This window comes from Entelurus aequoreus, linkage group LG05 (assembly GCF_033978785.1).
Source record: "Entelurus aequoreus isolate RoL-2023_Sb linkage group LG05, RoL_Eaeq_v1.1, whole genome shotgun sequence".
Classification (NCBI taxonomy): domain Eukaryota; kingdom Metazoa; phylum Chordata; class Actinopteri; order Syngnathiformes; family Syngnathidae; genus Entelurus; species Entelurus aequoreus.
The window spans coordinates 21,082,416-21,100,362 of record NC_084735.1 but is presented as its reverse complement, the minus strand read 5'-3'; the positions used below and the strand labels follow the sequence as shown (position 1 = coordinate 21,100,362).

At 40.4% G+C, this 17,947-nt stretch overlaps 1 protein-coding gene across 1 annotated transcript in view; it reads right to left on the bottom strand.

Moving 5' to 3' along the window:
* Nucleotides 1–17,947, bottom strand: part of macf1a (microtubule actin crosslinking factor 1a) — a 389,896-nt gene that overhangs the window by 50,030 nt on the left and 321,919 nt on the right. The window contains 6 exon segments of the mRNA XM_062047376.1: nucleotides 1,680–1,906; nucleotides 1,996–2,080; nucleotides 3,605–3,931; nucleotides 9,078–9,237; nucleotides 12,888–13,033; nucleotides 13,035–13,055. Coding sequence (XP_061903360.1) covers nucleotides 1,680–1,906; nucleotides 1,996–2,080; nucleotides 3,605–3,931; nucleotides 9,078–9,237; nucleotides 12,888–13,033; nucleotides 13,035–13,055 — 966 coding nt within the window.

Here is a 17,947-nt window from a genome sequence, read left to right as displayed (position 1 = left end):
GTAATTAAGACTTGGACAATATCGGAATATCGGATATCGGCAAAAAAGACATTATGGAACATCTCAAGTTTTGATGCAAAATTATTTGTTACGTTGAAATTTCACATGCCTGGTGGGAAAAATTCTGCCTCTATAAAGAATGAGCGACACGGTCAGAAAAGTATTTTCTCCAAAGTTTCATCTCGATGGGCCTCATATGATATTATTTAGCTATTTTACTCATGTCAAAATGCAAATATATGCATAGCATGATGTACAAACTATGTCATTATCTTGCCAGGTGTTAGCATGTCACCTGTTAGCATATCTGCTAATATTACATTGCATACATTTTAGGGGTGCACAATATAAACGATTCACATTCGAATCGTGACTCTTGTTCATACTTGCCAACCCTCCCGTTTTTAGCGGGAGAATCCCGGTATTCTAGCGCCTCTCCCGACAACCTCCTGGCAGAGATTTTCTCCCGACAAACTCCCGGTATTCAGCCGGAGCTGGAGGCCACGCCCCCTCCAGCTCAATGCGGACCTGAGACTGAGTGGGGACAGCCTGTTCTCACGTCCGCTTTCCCACAATATAAATAGCTTGCCTGCCCAATGACGTCATAACATCTAGGGCTTTTAGAGAGTAGAGTGCACAAACAACTGCGCACACAACAAGGAGACGAAGCAGAAGAACGAGGAAATTACAGACATGGCGACGCCGTCGACGAGCAAGATGAAGAAATACGCTTGCAAGTTCCAAAACGAATGGAAACAAGAATTTCAGTTCATCCAGGACAGTTCGAAGGGGAAGGTGTATGTTGCCTGTAAATATGTAGAACAGACTTCTCCATTGAACACGGTGGCCGAAATGATATACTCATCATGAACGGAGAAGTTAAACAGGACAATACTGCCATCTAATGGATAGCCACAGGAACACTGAAATTCAAGTATTTCTTTTATGTAAATAAAATAAATAAATAAATAAATATATATATATATATATATATATATATATATATATATATATATATATATATATATATATATATATATATATATATATAGCTAGCTAGAATTCACTGAAAGTCAAGTATTTCATACATATATATCGTCAGTCTACCCTAGGGCAGCCTAGGGCAGCTGTGGCTACGAAAGTAGCTTACCACCACCAGGTGTGAATGAATGATGGGTTTTTAACATGTAAAGCGACTTTGGGTACTTAGAAAAGCGCTATATAAATCCCAGTTATTATTATTATTATATACATATATATATATATGAAATACTCGAGTTGGTGAATTCTAGCTGTAAATAACCACGCCCCCAACAACACCCCCCGCCCCAAACCACCCCCACCCCCCCACCCAAGCCCCCCACCCCATACCCCCCACCTCCTGATATTGGAGGTCTCAAGGTTGGCAAGTATGCTCTTGTTCGAAATTAATTCAAAGTGTTCAAAAATGGTTAAAAACATTCTTTTTGTAATTTTTTCAATAAGAATTTTTTTTTCTAGATGTTTATAGGCCAACTCTATTCAATTAGAAAGAGCTTTTCTTACCTGTAACCTGTTTTGAAAAAATAAAGAAAATAAGCAAATATCACCCTTATTTGAGATATTTAATCTTACTTAGATTTCAGTTTTTGCAGTGCACTTTGTCAAGCAGGCCCTTTCAAAATGTTTCGAGTTCCTACCTTTTGTCTCTCCTGGTAGGCGGGGGGTGCATCAGGCTCCACATTGTTGAGCTCCGCCTCCACGGCGTCCAGCCACTGGTTGAGGTCGTCGTGGGCACTGGCGAAGCGCGTGGCCAGCTGCAGCGCCTGCTCCAGCGTGCGAAGCGCCTTGCTGCTGCCCGCCGTCACCTCAGCGTAGCGCGACTTGATGCCGTCCAGCTTCTCTTGGATCAGCAGAACCTCCTCGCCTGCGGGGAGGAGGAGGACAGTTGGGCACGTGAGGTCCATATCTGCGCAGGATGATGTCAGTCTAAAAGACTTGGGGGCGAGGTCTCACCTGTGGTCTGCTTGAGTAAAGCTTGTCCATTCTTGATGGCCTGGTCCACGGTCTTCTTCCTGCTCACAATCTCCTCATTTAGAGACTGTGAAGAGACAAGACAGAACACAGCTCATATCTGCTGTTGTCATTCGTTGGACTGTGAAACTATGTCAGAACGGAAAAGGTGTAGCTAAAAGTATTGGGACACAGCGCAAACAATTATGAAACAAGTAGAGATGTCGCGATTAACGTTTTTGGCCTACAAGCCCGATCAGATTATGAGTCCGAATGCAATACTTTGAATACTTATAGAAATTAAAATGTTTTATAGTAACTACACTGCAAAAACTGAAATCAAAGTAAGATTAATTATCTCTTAATTAATTTAATTAATATCTAATTATTTGCTTATTTTCTGTCTGATAAGATAATTCTTCTCACTGAGCAGATTTTATGTTAGAGTGTTTTTGTCCTAAATGATCTCATTAAGATATTACAGCTTGTTGCTGAGATTTGATGACCTATATTGAGTAAAACATGCTTGAAACTAGAATATCAAGTGTTGCAAAGCTGTGTCATCAACACTCACAAGTATAAAACTACTTTTTTAAAGTAATCATTTCTTATTTCAAGCATGAAAAAAAAAAATCATGATTTTGACACAATTGTGTTTCATAATTAAAACAGATGACAGCCAAATGGACTTTGCAGTTTTATATTCAATGAAACAATAGAAAACACGTACTAATATAGTAGTACAGTTGGCACAGTACAGTAAACTGACAGTTAATATTTAAAGATTTAACATTTCTAACAATTTTGAACAGAAAAGGTCCATGCACATTCAGATAAATTCTTCAAAATTACAATTAAAAACATTTGGTCGGGGGCCGGGCTGTATATCTGCGCATTAATTGACGGTGCGATGATGTCATGTTATCCATGGAAAAATGCATTTTTAGACGGCTAGGAGACCCCGAGAGTAACAAGCGCTTGCCTTGTTGCCTTTCCATTAAGAACAATAAATTAGTTTTTAGTATAAGTTTGCTGGTTTCAAGAAATGTAATGCCGAGTGCATATCATTATGTCAAGATAATGGCACTAGCATTTACTTCATTTAAGAATATTTTTCAACATATTGAGCAAAAAGGTCTCTTTTTTTTTCTACCAAAAAAAGTGCACTTGTTATTAGTGAGAATATACTTTTTTAAAGGTATTTTTGGGTTCATTGAGGTTAGCTAATTTGACTTGTTTTGGAAAGTCTTGACAAGCTAAATTTTCTTGTTCTACTGGCAGATAATTTTGCTTGGTTCAAGTAAAATACCCCTAATTTTTGTATTTTTTTCCTTGTTTTTGAACACTGACTTTTTGCAGTGTACCTAAAGTAAATACAACAACACTTTTATATAAAGCTTTTCTTATAAAATGTAAGCGACAACTTTAGGGAAGGCCATTTTCTGTTACCGGTGCACGAAGCAAGGTCTATAGAGGAACGCTAAGAACTACAAAATCTTGTAGGAAGTCCTCCGAGAAGAGAGGGAAGGAGGGTCCCAATACTTGAGTGTACACACCGACGTGATGGTAATTATTGGGAATCCAAGCAGCGGTGCACATGTAGTGGTTTTACCAGAGTGTGCTTGTGCTGCTGGGCCAGTATGTCAGGCTGGTAGCTCTGCACCGAGACCAGCGCCAGCCTCTGGCCCACCTCCGCTAGCCAGTTGAGCACCTCCACCTCGTCCTCGCCAAACAGCCGGGCGTTGGCCAGCGCCTGCTCCAAGAGACCCGCTCGCCTGGCGCCCCACTCGGCCAGCTCCGCGTGGCCCGAGCGGACCGCCTCCACGCGCTCGCCCAGCCAGTTGCGGTCGGCCGCGCAGCTGAGCGGGCTCAGCGATTGGCTGAGGGAGCGCAGGCGCTCCACCTCGGGCTCGCGCGAAGACACGTCGTCTTGGATCGCCTGTGTGTGTGTGTGTGTGTGTGTGTGATGGAAAAGAGAAAAGAAAACAAAAGAATGGAGTACAAACTTAAAAGGTGAGCATGCAGGTGACAAATCATAAAAATCAAATTGGATGACATAAAACAAGACACCAAAAATACATGATTTCATGATGCTGCTAATAATAATAATAATAATAATGGGTTTGATGTTTATCGTGAGTGTGTGTGTAAAATCATTAAGTTGCTGTAGAATAATAACCAGAAAATCGCTTTAGAATAAGTGTCCCCCTATGAGAAGTTAAAGTTAAAGCATACTTGCCAACCTTGAGACCTCCGATATCGGGAGGTGGGAGTTGGGGGCGGGGCGTGGGGCGTGATTGAGGCGGGGGCGTGGTTAAGAGGGGAATATATTTAAGCTAGAGTTCACCAACTCAAGTATTTCATATATATATATATATATATATATATATATATATATATATATATATATATATATATATATATATATATATATATATATACACATATATATATATATACACATATATATATATATATATACATATATATATATGTATATATATATATGTATGAAATACTTGACTTTCAGTGAATTCTAGCTATATAGCTATATATATATATATATATATACACACAGTATATATATATGTATTTATTTTATTATACATATAAATAAAATAAATACTTGAATTTCAGTGTTCTGGAGGCTATCCAGTAGATGGCAGTAGTGTCCTGTTTAAGAGTGTCACAACATTGCTGTTTACGGCAGACAAACTGCTTTACGGTAGACTAAACGTGACTGCTGTTGTTGTGTGTTGTTACCGCGCTGGGAGGACGTTAATGAAACTGCCTAACAATAAACCCACATAAGAAACCAAGAACTCGCCCTCGATCATTCTACAGTTATGACGTCATTGGGCAGGCAAGCTGTTTATATTGTGGGAAAGCGGACGTGAGAACAGGCTGTCCCCACTCAGGTCCGCATTGAGCTGGAGGGGGCGTGGCCTCCAGCTCCGGCTGAATACCGGGAGTTTGTCAGGAGAACATTTCTGCCGGGAGGTTATCGGGAGAGGCGCTGAATACCGGGAGTCTCCCGGTAAAAACGGGAGGGTTGGCAAGTATGAGTTAAAGTACCAATGATTGTCATACACACACTAGGTGTGGTGAAATTTGTCCTCTGCATTTGACCCATCCCCTTGTTCAACCCCTGGGAGTTTAGGGGAGCAGTGAGCAGCAGCGGTGGCCGCGCCCGGGAATCATTTTTTGTGATTTAACCCCCAATTCCAACCCTTGATGCTGAATGCCAAGCAGGGAGGTAATGGGTCCCATTTTTATAGTCTTTGGTATGACTCGGCCAGGGTTTGAACTCACAACTTACCGATCTCAGGGATGACACTCTAACCACTAGGCCACTGAGTAGTAGATAAATGGGTAATAATGATGTATACATTTAGGATATTGCCACACTTTCAGGTCTACAAGGGCAGCATACTGACAAAAACAATATTAAATTTTTTAGTGATATTTGTAATGAGGTCATTTTGATGTTTTTTTGTTGCGTGAAAAGAATACTAAAAACAAAAGTTATAGATATGTACCGTAAATTCCGGATTATAAGTCGCTACTTTTTTTCCTACACTTTGAACCCTGCGGCTTATAAAACGGAGCGGCTCGTTTATGGATTTTTCTTTGCGGACGGCAATAATAAAAAATAATTGTATTAAACACTCAGATGTTGTTTTATTATTTTGTGCTATGGTGCCATCTTTTGGATGAATTTGCTCACTGCAGGTGCTGCAGTGTCCTTTCATTCAACAGTAGTGATTTTGATTTGTTTTTTCAACCGGACTGCCGTTCTTCTAACCGTCCGTAGCATTTCGACTCGTATGGATTCTTCATTCATCCCTCCAAGCAACATTTGAAAGTTTTACAGTACAACTAAAACCATTCATACTTACTACCGTATTTTTCGGACTATAAGTCGCAGTTTTTTTTCATAGTTTGGCCGGGGGTGCGACTTATACTCAGGAGCGACTTATGTGTGAAATTATTAACACATTAGCGTAAAATATCAAATAATATTATTTAGCTCATTCACGTAAGAGACTAGACGTATAAGATTTCATGGGATTTAGCGATTAGGAGTGACAGATTGTTTGGTAAACGTATAGCATGTTCTATATGTTATAGTTATTTGAATGACTCTTACCATAATATGTTACGTTAACATACCAGGCACGTTCTCAGTTGGTTATTTATGCCTCATATAACGTACACTTATTCAGCCTGTTGTTCACTATTCTTTATTTATTTTAAATTGCCTTTCAAATGTCTATTCTTGGTGTTGGGTTTTATCAAATAAATGTCCCCCAAAAAATGTGACTTATACTCCAGTGCGGCTTATATATGTTTTTTTCCTTCTTTATTATGCATTTTCGGCCGGTGCAACTTATACGGCGTGGCGAAGTTGGTAGAGTGGCTGTGCCAGCAATCGGAGTGTTGCTGGTTACTGGGGTTCAATTCCCACCTTCTACCTTCCTAGTCACGTCCGTTGTGTCCTTGGGCAAGACACTTCACCCTTTGCCTCTGATGGCTGCTGGTTAGCGCCTTGCATGGCAGCTCCCGCCATCAGTGTGTGAATGTGTGTGTGAATGGGTGAATGTGGAAATACTGTCAAAGCGCTTTGAGTACCTTGAAGGTAGAAAAGCGCTATACAAGTATAACCCATTTATCATTTATCATTATTATACTCCGGAGCGACTTATACCACGAAAAATACGGTAATTCGTCCCATGTGTGATGTCTGTAGGAGTGTTTTCATGCATAATTTGTATGCGCTATCGTAATGTAATGACGCTAACGTTGTAAGCATTGGGTAATATGCTAACACGTTTACGAGTATTTGTGTTAGTATTATTAACTTAAAATGTCATTATTTTTGTATTGTTTCAGTTTCACATATTCCTCAGTAAATTCACCAAAACGTCACCATGGAGTTATTGAGTCTGTATGGCTGAATGGAGAGCTAGCTTCTGCAGCTAGTGGGTCCATGACCATGACTTCTGTTTTGTTCAATCAGCCGTTTTACTGCCGTGTTACAGGCACCGTTTGGAAACTATTAAGGTATGTAAATAAACATTTATATTTCCGTGTAAAAAAACTCATTTCTCAAGGTATATCTCTGCGGCTTATAGTCTGGTGCGGTTAATATATGGAAAATCTTTTTTTTTCTTCTAAAATGTAGTTGGTGAGGCTTATATCCTGGAGCGCTCTGTCGTCCGGTTAATACGGTATCTAAAGACAAAACTTTGTGTCAGGTTTTGCTTGTCGGTTACAAGGCATACTATCAGTATGAGCTTTTTTTCACCACGTTATGTCTTTTCGCTTCTTTTTGGCTTACATTTTTACTGTTTTTTTGGTTCAGACAATATGCTCTGAGCTAACAAAACTTGAGGTGCGGTCCACACTTTGGACAGCCCAGGTTTCGGGAATGAATTGATTTACGTGGACCCCGACTTATACAAGTTGAAAAACTTATTGGGGTGTTACCATTTAGTGGTCAATTGTACAGAATATGTACTGTACTGTGCAATCTACTAATAAAAGTTTCAATCAATCAATCAATCAATCAATGGCAGATCGTTGCATTGACAATTTAACCTCCCCTCAGAGTTGAACTACTTTGCAGTGGACACTTATTTCACAACTCGTAACTCCGAAATAGACAAAAACAAATGTCCACTACAGAGGACGGCGTTATTGTGTGAATGCTGAAAACATTTACACAATAACAGTAAGATTCTACACCAAAAAAATAATCTATGTATTGTGTGAATGCTCTAAACATGCTAGCAAGCATGCTACTAAGATTAGCATGCTAACCAAAGGGGGGGGGGGGGGGGGGTCCCCACATCTGCGGTCCCCTCCAAGGTTTCTCATTGTATCCCATTGGGTTGAGTTTTTTCTTGCCCTGATGTGGGATCTGAGCCGAGGATGTCGTTGTGGCTTGTGCAGCCCTTTGAGACACTCGTGATTTAGGGCCATATAAATAAACTTTGATTGATTGATTACCTTTTTTAATTTTGCTGCCGTACAGTACACTTCAGAGTCATATAACTTGGTATGTGACAAAGTTAACATGCTAGCTTTTTTTTAGCTAATTTTAAATGTGTAAGCTTTAAAATCATACAACTCGGTACCGTATTTTTCGGAGTATAAGTCGCACCTGCCGAAAATGCATAATAAAAAGAAGGAAAAAAACATGTATAAGTCGCACTGGAGTACAAGTCGCATTTTTGGGGGGAAATTTATTTGATAAAAGCCAACACCAAGAATAGACATTTGAAAGGCAATTTGAAATAAATAAAGAATAGTGAACAACAGGCTGAATAAGTGTACGTTATATGAGGCATAAATAACCAACTGAGAACGTGCCTGGTATGTTAACGTAACATATTATGGTAAGAGTCATTCAAATAACTATAACATATAGAACATGCTATACGTTTACCAAACAATCTGTCACTCCTAATCGCTAAATCCCATGAAATCTTATACGTCTAGTCTCTTACGTGAATGAGCTAAATAATATTATTTGATATTTTACGCTAATGTGTTAATAATTTCACACACAAGTCGCTCCTAAATATAAGTCGCACCCCCGGCCAAACTATGGAAAAAACTGCGACTTATAGTCCGAAAAATACGGTACTTGTTTTGGTGCTTGCATTTTAACTGTCGACATGCTAACATTATGACTTGACTCGACTTGCATTCACAATCTTCCTCCGAAATTACATGTTTCTAGTTAAGATTAACTTTTAAACATTTCCTTGTTAAATTATGCCTCTTGCTCTTTTTTTCCCACTGGCCAGAGCGATGTGGCTCCACTGCCCTGGTTCTACCTGCTGACAGTACTTTCCATCATTCAACAGCTCCCAAGAGAAGCGATCGCATCATCAAACTAAACACTGAACTATGAAGACAAAGTAAAGTATATTAAAGTGCTAATTTGACAACAAGCTCTCATAAGCCTATTGTAAAGTAGCACTGGTGAAGCCAAAAGGATGAAAAATGAAGTTGGTGTGTGCTTTGTCCCTCAAGTCCAAACCCCGCTGGCTGCTCAGGAATGCTCCAAACGGTACCTTGTGCTTGACGATCTGCTGGCTGATCTTGGCCGTCTGGGTTCCCATGGGCTCTGCGGCGCTCATGCGCCTCTCGGTGGCGCTCAGCCACTCTCCGAGCGGATCCAGGGCCTCGTGGAACTGGAGAGCCAAAACTTGCAGCTCCTCCAGTTGCCTCTGCCTGCAAAAGGGGGGAGGAGGTGACACCTCTTTATAGGTATTTTATTGCTTTTAGTTTTTTTTTTTTTATTGCTAAGCTCGGATCAGATTGTGTGGCATCCAGCTGTTTTACGAACAGTTTAATAAAAACATATGACTTTAATCTACGCCTTCAATACTTGGGTATTCTTAACTCCCCTCCCCCCCCACCAGCAGACAAAATAAAGTTATTTTTCTATAATAAAACACTTTCTCAGGCTGGCATAGTGCAAGCCAAAGCAGCAGGTGGTGATCTAACTAGAGATGTCCAATAATGGCTTTTTTGCCGATATCCAAAATTGTCCAAGTCTTAATTACCGATTCCGATATCAACCGATACAGATATATACAGTCCTGGAATTAACACATTATTATGCCCAATTTTGTTGTGATGCCCCGCTGGATGCATTAAACAATGTAACAAGGTTTTCCAAAATAAATCAACTCAAGTTATGGAAAAAAATGCCAACATGGCACTGCCATATTTATTATTGAAGTCACAAGTACAGCAGCTTGGAATTTGGGACATGCTCTCCCTGAGAGAGCATGAGGAGGTTGAGGTGGGCGGGGTTGGGGGGGTCGGGGTTGAGGTATTGTAGCGTCCCGGAAGAGTTAGTGCTGCAAGGGGTTCTGGGTATTTGTTCTGTTGTGTTTATGTTGTGTTACGGTGCGGATGTTCTCCCAAAATGTGTTTGTCATTCTTGTTTGGTGCGGGTTCACAGTGTGGCGCATATTTGTAACAGTGTTAAAGTTGTTTATACGGCGACCCTCAGTGTGACCTGTATGGCTGTTGACCAAGTATGCCTTGCATTCACTTGTGTGTGTGAAAAGCTGTAGATATTATGTGACTGGGCCGGCACGCAAAGGTTTATTGGCGCTCTGTACTTCTCCCTACGTCCGTGTACACAGCGGCGTTTTTAAAAGTCATACATTTTACTCTTTAAAACAGATACCGATAATTTTGAAACCAATACCGATAATTACATTTTAAAGCATTTATCGGCCGATAATATCGGAAGTCCGATATTATCGGACATCCCTAAATCTAACGTCTAACTGGAAGGACATACTATGATATCATATAAAGTGGGGGGTCTGTTTACACCAAATACATACTCAAGACTAGGGTTGTGTCAGCAAAATAAACCCAAAACACAATTATTGGATGATTTTGGCGACTATCTAAAATCTCGGATACAAGCAGTCCTGCGGCGTGTTTACTTGTGCAAAGCTGCACAGCCAATAAGCACACTTCTATTTCAGTCAAGTCATTTGCAAACGATGTACATGGTAGGCTATAAGCTACGAGGAGCTAGCAGCTACACAACAGAAAAGCACACAATAGCACAAGCTAGACATACGTAATAATCATTGCACAATATTGCAGTCCAAAACAGGGCAATTGTCAATATAAACAAGTATAAAATAATTATATATGCATATTACTTACACATACAAAGCATCCAAGGCAAAAATGTATTAAAAAAGTATCCAGCAACAAATGTGTCCGCATCATTCAACATGACGTAAATTAATCATTGTGACCACTAAGTGTCGCCAAAACACAAATTAACACTCATTCAAAAGCATAAATCTACCATAAGGTTAGTGTTTTCATAACTACAATTGTTCTGAGTAATTTCACTTGATCGAACCTCTTCTAACAATCTACACTACACAAAATTACAAGTATGTACTTTAATGCCTTAAAGTTTGTGTTTTTCCTACCTACTATTGTTCGCGGTTTGACTAATTTCACTTGATCAAACCTTTTCTAAAAGTCCACACCACACAATAATACAAGCGTGTACGATGGTTACTGTTGATATCGTAACGGAGTAATATCGGTATCGGTTAGAGATGTCCGATGATATCGGACTGCCGATATTATCGGCCGATAAATGCTTTAAAATGTGATATCGGAAATTATCGGTATCGGTTTCAAAAAGTAAAATGTATGACTCTTTAAAACGCCGCTGTGTACACGGACGTAGGGAGAGGTACAGGTGCAAGAAATCTGCGTTCAAAGAACTCCGGCTTATTAGTGATTCCCGAGCCCAAAAAAAGTCTGTGGGCTATAGAGCGTTTTCTGTTCGGGCTCCAGTACTATGGAATGCCCTCTCGGTAAAAGTTAGAGATGCTACCTCAGTAGAAGCATTTAAGTCCCATCTTAAAACTCATTTGTATACTCTAGCCTTTAAATAGACCCCCCTTTTTTAGACCAGTTGATCTGCTTTCTTTTCTCCTTTGCCCCCTCGCCGGGTTATTCCGGTTCCGGTGACCATGGATGAGATGCTGGCTGTCCAGAGTTGGGACCCGGGGTTGACCGCTCGCCTGTGCATCGGTTGGGGACGTCTCTGCGCTACTGACCTATCTCCGCTCGAGATGGTGTCCTGCTGGCCCCACTATGGACTGGACTCTCACTGTTATATGGATCCACTAGGGACTGTACTTAGAGGTGGGGTTACCCACATATGCGGTCCCCTCCAAGGTTTCTCATAGTCATTCACATCGACGTCCCTTGTGTGGGCTCTGTGCCGAGGATGTCGTTGTGGCTTGTGCAGCCCTTTGAGACTTTTGTGATTTAGGGCTATATAAATAAACATTGATTGATTGATTGATACAGAGCGCCAATAAACCTTAAAGGCACTGCCTTTGCGTGCCGGCCCAGTCACATAATATCTACGGCTTTTGAAACACGCAAGTGAATGCAATGCATACTTGGTCAACAGCCATACAGGTCACACTGATGGTAGCCGTATAAACAACTTTAACACTGTTACAAATATGCGCCACACTGTGAACCCACACCAAACAAGAATGACAAACACATTTCGGGAGAACATCCGCACCGTAACACAACATAAACACAACAGAACAAATACCCAGAACCCCTTGCAGCACTAACTCTGCCGGGACGCTACAATATACACCCCCGTTACACCCACCCCCCCCCCCCAACCCCGCCCACCTCAACCTCCTCATGCTCTCTCAGGGAGAGCATGTCCCAAATTCCAAGCTGCTGATTTGAGGCATGTTAAAAAAAATAATGCACTTTGTGACTTCAATAATAAATATGGCAGTGCCATGTTGGCATTTTTTTTCCATAACTTGAGTTGATTTATGTTGGAAAACCTTGTTACATTGTTTAACGCATCCAGCGGGGCATCACAACAAAATTAGGCATAATAATGTGTTCATTCCACGACTGTATATATCGGTATCGGTAATTAAGAGTTGGACAATATCGGAATATCGGCAAAAAAGCCATTATCGGACATTTGGACATCCCTGGTCTAGACACTAAGAAATGAGTCTTAGAAGTAAAAAACCTTGTCCATGTTTCCAAAAGTCCCGTTTTAGTGGCTGTCTGTGTGTGGACAACAAAGTATGTTTTGAAAATACTTCATGTGCACATGGTGTCGCTTTAAGAAGAGATTCCACGTTACTCATGATACTAACAGATGTTGTCCCGCCCTGTGAGGGAATTGTTTGTCTTCTCTTGGATGTTTGCGCCTCGAAAACCCTGACTTCAGCTGGTGATCTCAGACGTGACTCCTACACCACACAAACCCCCACAAAACCCACGTCTGGACCAAAAGGAGGTGAGATGAGAGGGCAAAGAACTCATACCTGGAGCTGGCCTTGCCCAGGAGCTCACTCCACCTCAGGGCCAGACTCTGAAGTTGAGTTTGGATCTTCTCGCGGTCCTGCGTGTCTGCCGTGGCTGCGATGCGCTCGCCCTCGGCGCGGATCATCTCCACGGTGGGCCGGCGGTCGTTCCAACAGCCTCTGTAGCAGCTGAGGGAGAAAAAGATGACATTTAATTACTCGAGGCTGTCATTAAAATGACGAAATACGCCACAAACTAGTTCCGCCGACCCTATTTAGATACACGAGTTTGCAAACTTTTTGTTACATTTTTCAAACCAATAATATAACAAGAACGCCATTGGCTCGCTTATGTGACCATTAGTGGTTTAACAGAACATATATATTTTTAAATGTGTCTATAATTTCCACAATTACTCATTATATTGAATAAAAATTGCTTGTCGGCCTGAGGAATTTGTTTGGCGTTGATGAGGTCTTGCCACACATAAAAGCAGTCATAAGAGAAGCAAGTCATGTTGTTATGATGGAATATACATTCAATTAGGGATGTCCGATAATATTGGACTGCCGATATTATCGGCCGATAAATGCTTTAAAATGTAATATCGGAAATTATCGGTATCGGTTTTAAAATGATCGGTATTGGTTTCAAAAAGTAAAATGTATGACTTTTTAAAACGCAGCTGTGTACACGGACGTAGGGAGAAGTACAGAGCGCCAATTAACCTTAAAGGCACTGCCTTTGCGTGCCTGCCCAATCACACAATATCTACGGCTTTTCACACACACAAGTGAATGCAAGTCATACTTGGTCAACAGCCATACAGGTCACACTGAGGGTAGACATATAAACAACTTTTAACACTGCTACAAATATGCGCCACACTGTGAACCCACACCAAACAAGAATGACACACATTTCGGGAGAACATGTGTGTCCCGAATTCGGAGGTCTCAAGGTTGGCAAGTATGCTCTAGTACAGTCAACGCTTGAAAATGTGTCCTACGGACCGGGGTGGGGGTAGTAAAAAAAAAAAAAAAAAAAAATGTTTTTTTTTGTCATAAAGAAATACAATCATGTGTGCTTACGGACTGTATCCCTGCAGACTTATTTTGACTTGATTTATATTGATATATAATGTATATATTGTGTTTTTTATGTTGATTTAATAAAAAAAAATTTTTTTTAAATTATTATTATTTATTTAATTAATTTTTTTTAATTTCTTGTCCGGCCGCGGCCCTGGTACCAATCGGTCCACGGTCCGGTACCGGGCCGCGGACCGGTGGTTGGGGACCACTGCTCTAGTATACTCTAGATACTCTACAATATACACCCCCCGCTACTCCCCACCCCGCCCACCTCAACCTCCTAATGCTCTCTCAGGCAGAGCATGTCCCAAATTCCAAGCTGCTGTTTTGAGGCATGTTAAAAAAAAATAATGCACTTTGTGACTTCAATAATAAATATGGCAGTGCCATGTTGGCATTTTTTTTCCATAACTTGAGTTGATTTATTTTGGAAAACCTTGTTACATTGTTTAATGCATCCAGCGGGGCATCACAACAAAATTAGGCATAATAAAGTGTTCATTCCACGACTGTATATATTGGTATCGGTTGATATCGGAATCGGTAATTAAGAGTTGGACAATATCGGAATATCGGCAAAAAAGCCATTATCGGACTAAAATAGGTTAAAAAAAAGGTTAAAATACTTTGGAATACATTTCCAGAAAGCTAACGACCACGGGATCGGACTTCTACTCCAGACAACCAGCGTCCTCTACATTAGGCATATGATTTCGATCTTTTTATTTTGTCAGAGTTACAGGACCTTCAGTAAAATTATGAGGCTTTTAGAAGTGTGTTTTTATTTATTTTTTTAAACTAAACTCGCAGGCCACCAGTTGAATAGCTCAAATGATGAAAAAGAGAGGACCTAAAAGGGAACCTTGAGGAACACCGCATGTATACCTAAATTAACAATTGCCTACTGGCTGCATCGGAAGCAAAAACAAGCTACAGCAACAATAAATCACATTATGATCAAAACTGGCAAAAAGGAGAGGACTTAAAGGGGTGCTTTGAGGAACGCCTCAGTTATATATAGTACAGGCCAAAAGTTTGGACACACCTTCTCATTTCAATGTGTTTTCTTTATCTTCATGACTATTTACATTGTAGATTGTCACTGAAGGCATCAAAACTATGGATGAACACATGTGGAGTTATGTACTTAACAAAAAAAAGGTGAAACAACTGAAAACATGTTTTATATTTTAGTTTCTTCAAAATAGCCACCCTTTGCTCTGATTACTGTTTTGCACACTCTTAGCATTCTCTCGATGCGCTTCAAAGAGGTAGTCACCTGAAATGGTTTTCACTTCACAGCTGTCATAGTTTTGATGCCTTCAGTGACAATCTACAAAGGACGGCGTGGCGTGGGAGAGTGGCCGTGCCAGGTTCCTGGTTCGATCCCCAGCTTCTACCAACCTCGTCACGTCCGATTGTGTCCTTGAGCAAGACACTTCACCCTTGCTCCTGATGGGTCGTGGTTAGCGCCTTGCATGGCAGCTCCCGCCATCAGTGTGTGAACGTGTGTGTGAATGAGTGAATGTGGAAATAGTGTCAAAGCGCTTTGAGTAGAAAAGCGCTATACAAGTATGACATTTACCAAAGTAAATACCGTATTTTTCGGAGTATAAGTCGCTCCGGAGTATAAGTCGCACCGGCCGAAAATGCATAATAAAGAAGGAAAAAAACATGTATAAGTTGCACTAAAGTATATGTCGCATTTTTTGGGGAAATGTATTTGATAAAAGCCAACACCAAGAATAGACATTTGAAAGGCAATTTAAAATAAATAAAGAATAGTGAACAACAGGCTGAATAAGTGTACGTTATATGAGGCATAAATAACCAACTGAGAACGTGCCTGGTATGTTAACGTAACATTTTATGGTAAGAGTCATTCAAATAACTATAACATATAGAACATGCTATACGTTTACCAAACAGTCTGTCACTCCTAATCGCTAAATCCCATGAAATCTTATACGTCTAGTCTCTTACGTGAATGAGCTAAATAATATTATTTGATATTTTACGCTAATGTGTTAATAATTTCACACATAAGTCGCTCCTGAGTATAAGTCGCACCCCCGGCCAAACTATGAAAAAAACTGCGACTTGTAGTCCGAAAAATACGGTAGTCATGAAAATAAAGAAAACGCATTTAAATGAGAAGGTGTGTCCAAACTTTTGGCCTGTACTGTAGATCACAAGTTTGGACTCGTGTTCTATGTTTAAGGTCAATGCAATGATCTGCCAATGTTTTCACAGTGGTCCAAGTTCCTCTTTACAACAGGAGCACTCTTTGTCTTTTTAGGAATTTACTGCAAAAATGTTTAAGTAAACTTGGGAACTGAACCGAACAAGACTTGGGAACTGAACTTAGGGTTGTGATATGTTGTCATTAATGGGACGGCAGTTGAACAGCCCCAGCATGCATGTTGCAAACAGCAATTGTAAACAGCATTATTTCCCCATGTGTACCGTCCTCTCTGACCCGATCCGAAAGGCTAAATTCTGATCTTGGAATGCTAACTTGTGAGCCGCGGATGTAAACAGGTGTGATGGATGATGCTCACAAGCACAGGAAGTGGATGTTTAATAAACAGCGGGAAGACATTTATCGACAACACGCATCTGCCCCGGCGCTGAGCAAGTGCTGTGATGTTTGCGAGCAGTCTTAACGTCCAAGCTACGATTGCATCCTGGAATGATGTTTATTACACCAATCCCAACAAACTAATAGTGCATGCTAATTTAAAAGTGTGAACACAACAAACGCCATGTAAGGTAGGGCTGCACGATTAATCAACATCAAATCGACATTGAGGTTTTAATCAGGATCGGATAGACTTTTAATCATCCCACAGTGGGAAAATTACGTTGTTGCAGTGCAGGTTTTTACATAGGGTAACAGAAGTAAAACGTAATGAAAAACAATGAATAAGTACCGTATTTTCCGGACCATAGGGCACACCGTATTATAAGGCGCACTGCCGATGGTCTATTTATGATCTTTTTTCATATATACCTTCGGCAGCATCTTCTCCCCATCATCTTTGTTGTAGCAGTGTAGCGTGCAAGGACAGGAGTGGAAGAAGTGTCAAAAGATGGAGCTAACTGTTTTAATAACATTCAGACTTCACTTCAATCAATGACGGAGCAGCATCTCCTCATCCGGAAACAACAACAACAGAAATTTGTCCCGTGAAAAACCGTCCGACCTGAACTCTCTAATAACAAGTTTTTTGGGTGAATAACGTAAACTCACTACACCGGTATGTTTTAGCGCTTTCATGGCGAGTTTACTGACAGATATAAGAAAAATCTTTACACTACTTTATATTAGAAATGGCAACAGCGGAGGATGAATGTCCCAAAACAAGAAGAAGCTTATCGACCACGCGCAATTTTTTTCAGGATTTACGCAGATCTCAAATACAGATCAGCAGGTACCAGAAGGTAAGAAAAGTTGCTTTTGCATGATATTGCGAAACAAAACGCCAGATATGTCTTACCTTATACACATACCATAATAACACTCGTATGTTGAATCACATCAAGCGGTGCGGCTTCATAGCTAAAACGGCTCGTACTAAAACATTTTGATAGATTTTTAGCGCCGTGTGTAATGTTCTATATTTTCAATGGAACATATACAATGTTGGTGTTGTTTACTTGAGTCATATTGCCATTATAGTGCAGTCTACATGTATCTCTTATGTTTGACTGCCATCTACTGGTCACACTTATCAATAAATCATGTACCAAATAAAAAAAGGTTCGAGGCGGGTAAGCTCAACCAAACTTATTCCTTACATTAGGCGCACCGGGTTATAAGGCGCACTGTCGAGTTTTGAGAAGAAAAAAGGATTTTAAGTGCACCTTATAGTCCGGAAAATACGGTAATAAATGCTACATATTGCACACATATGTATAGACAAAAGATAAACTAAAACATAACATCCGTATTGCGCACAAAAAGACACGGACCTAAATTTTCT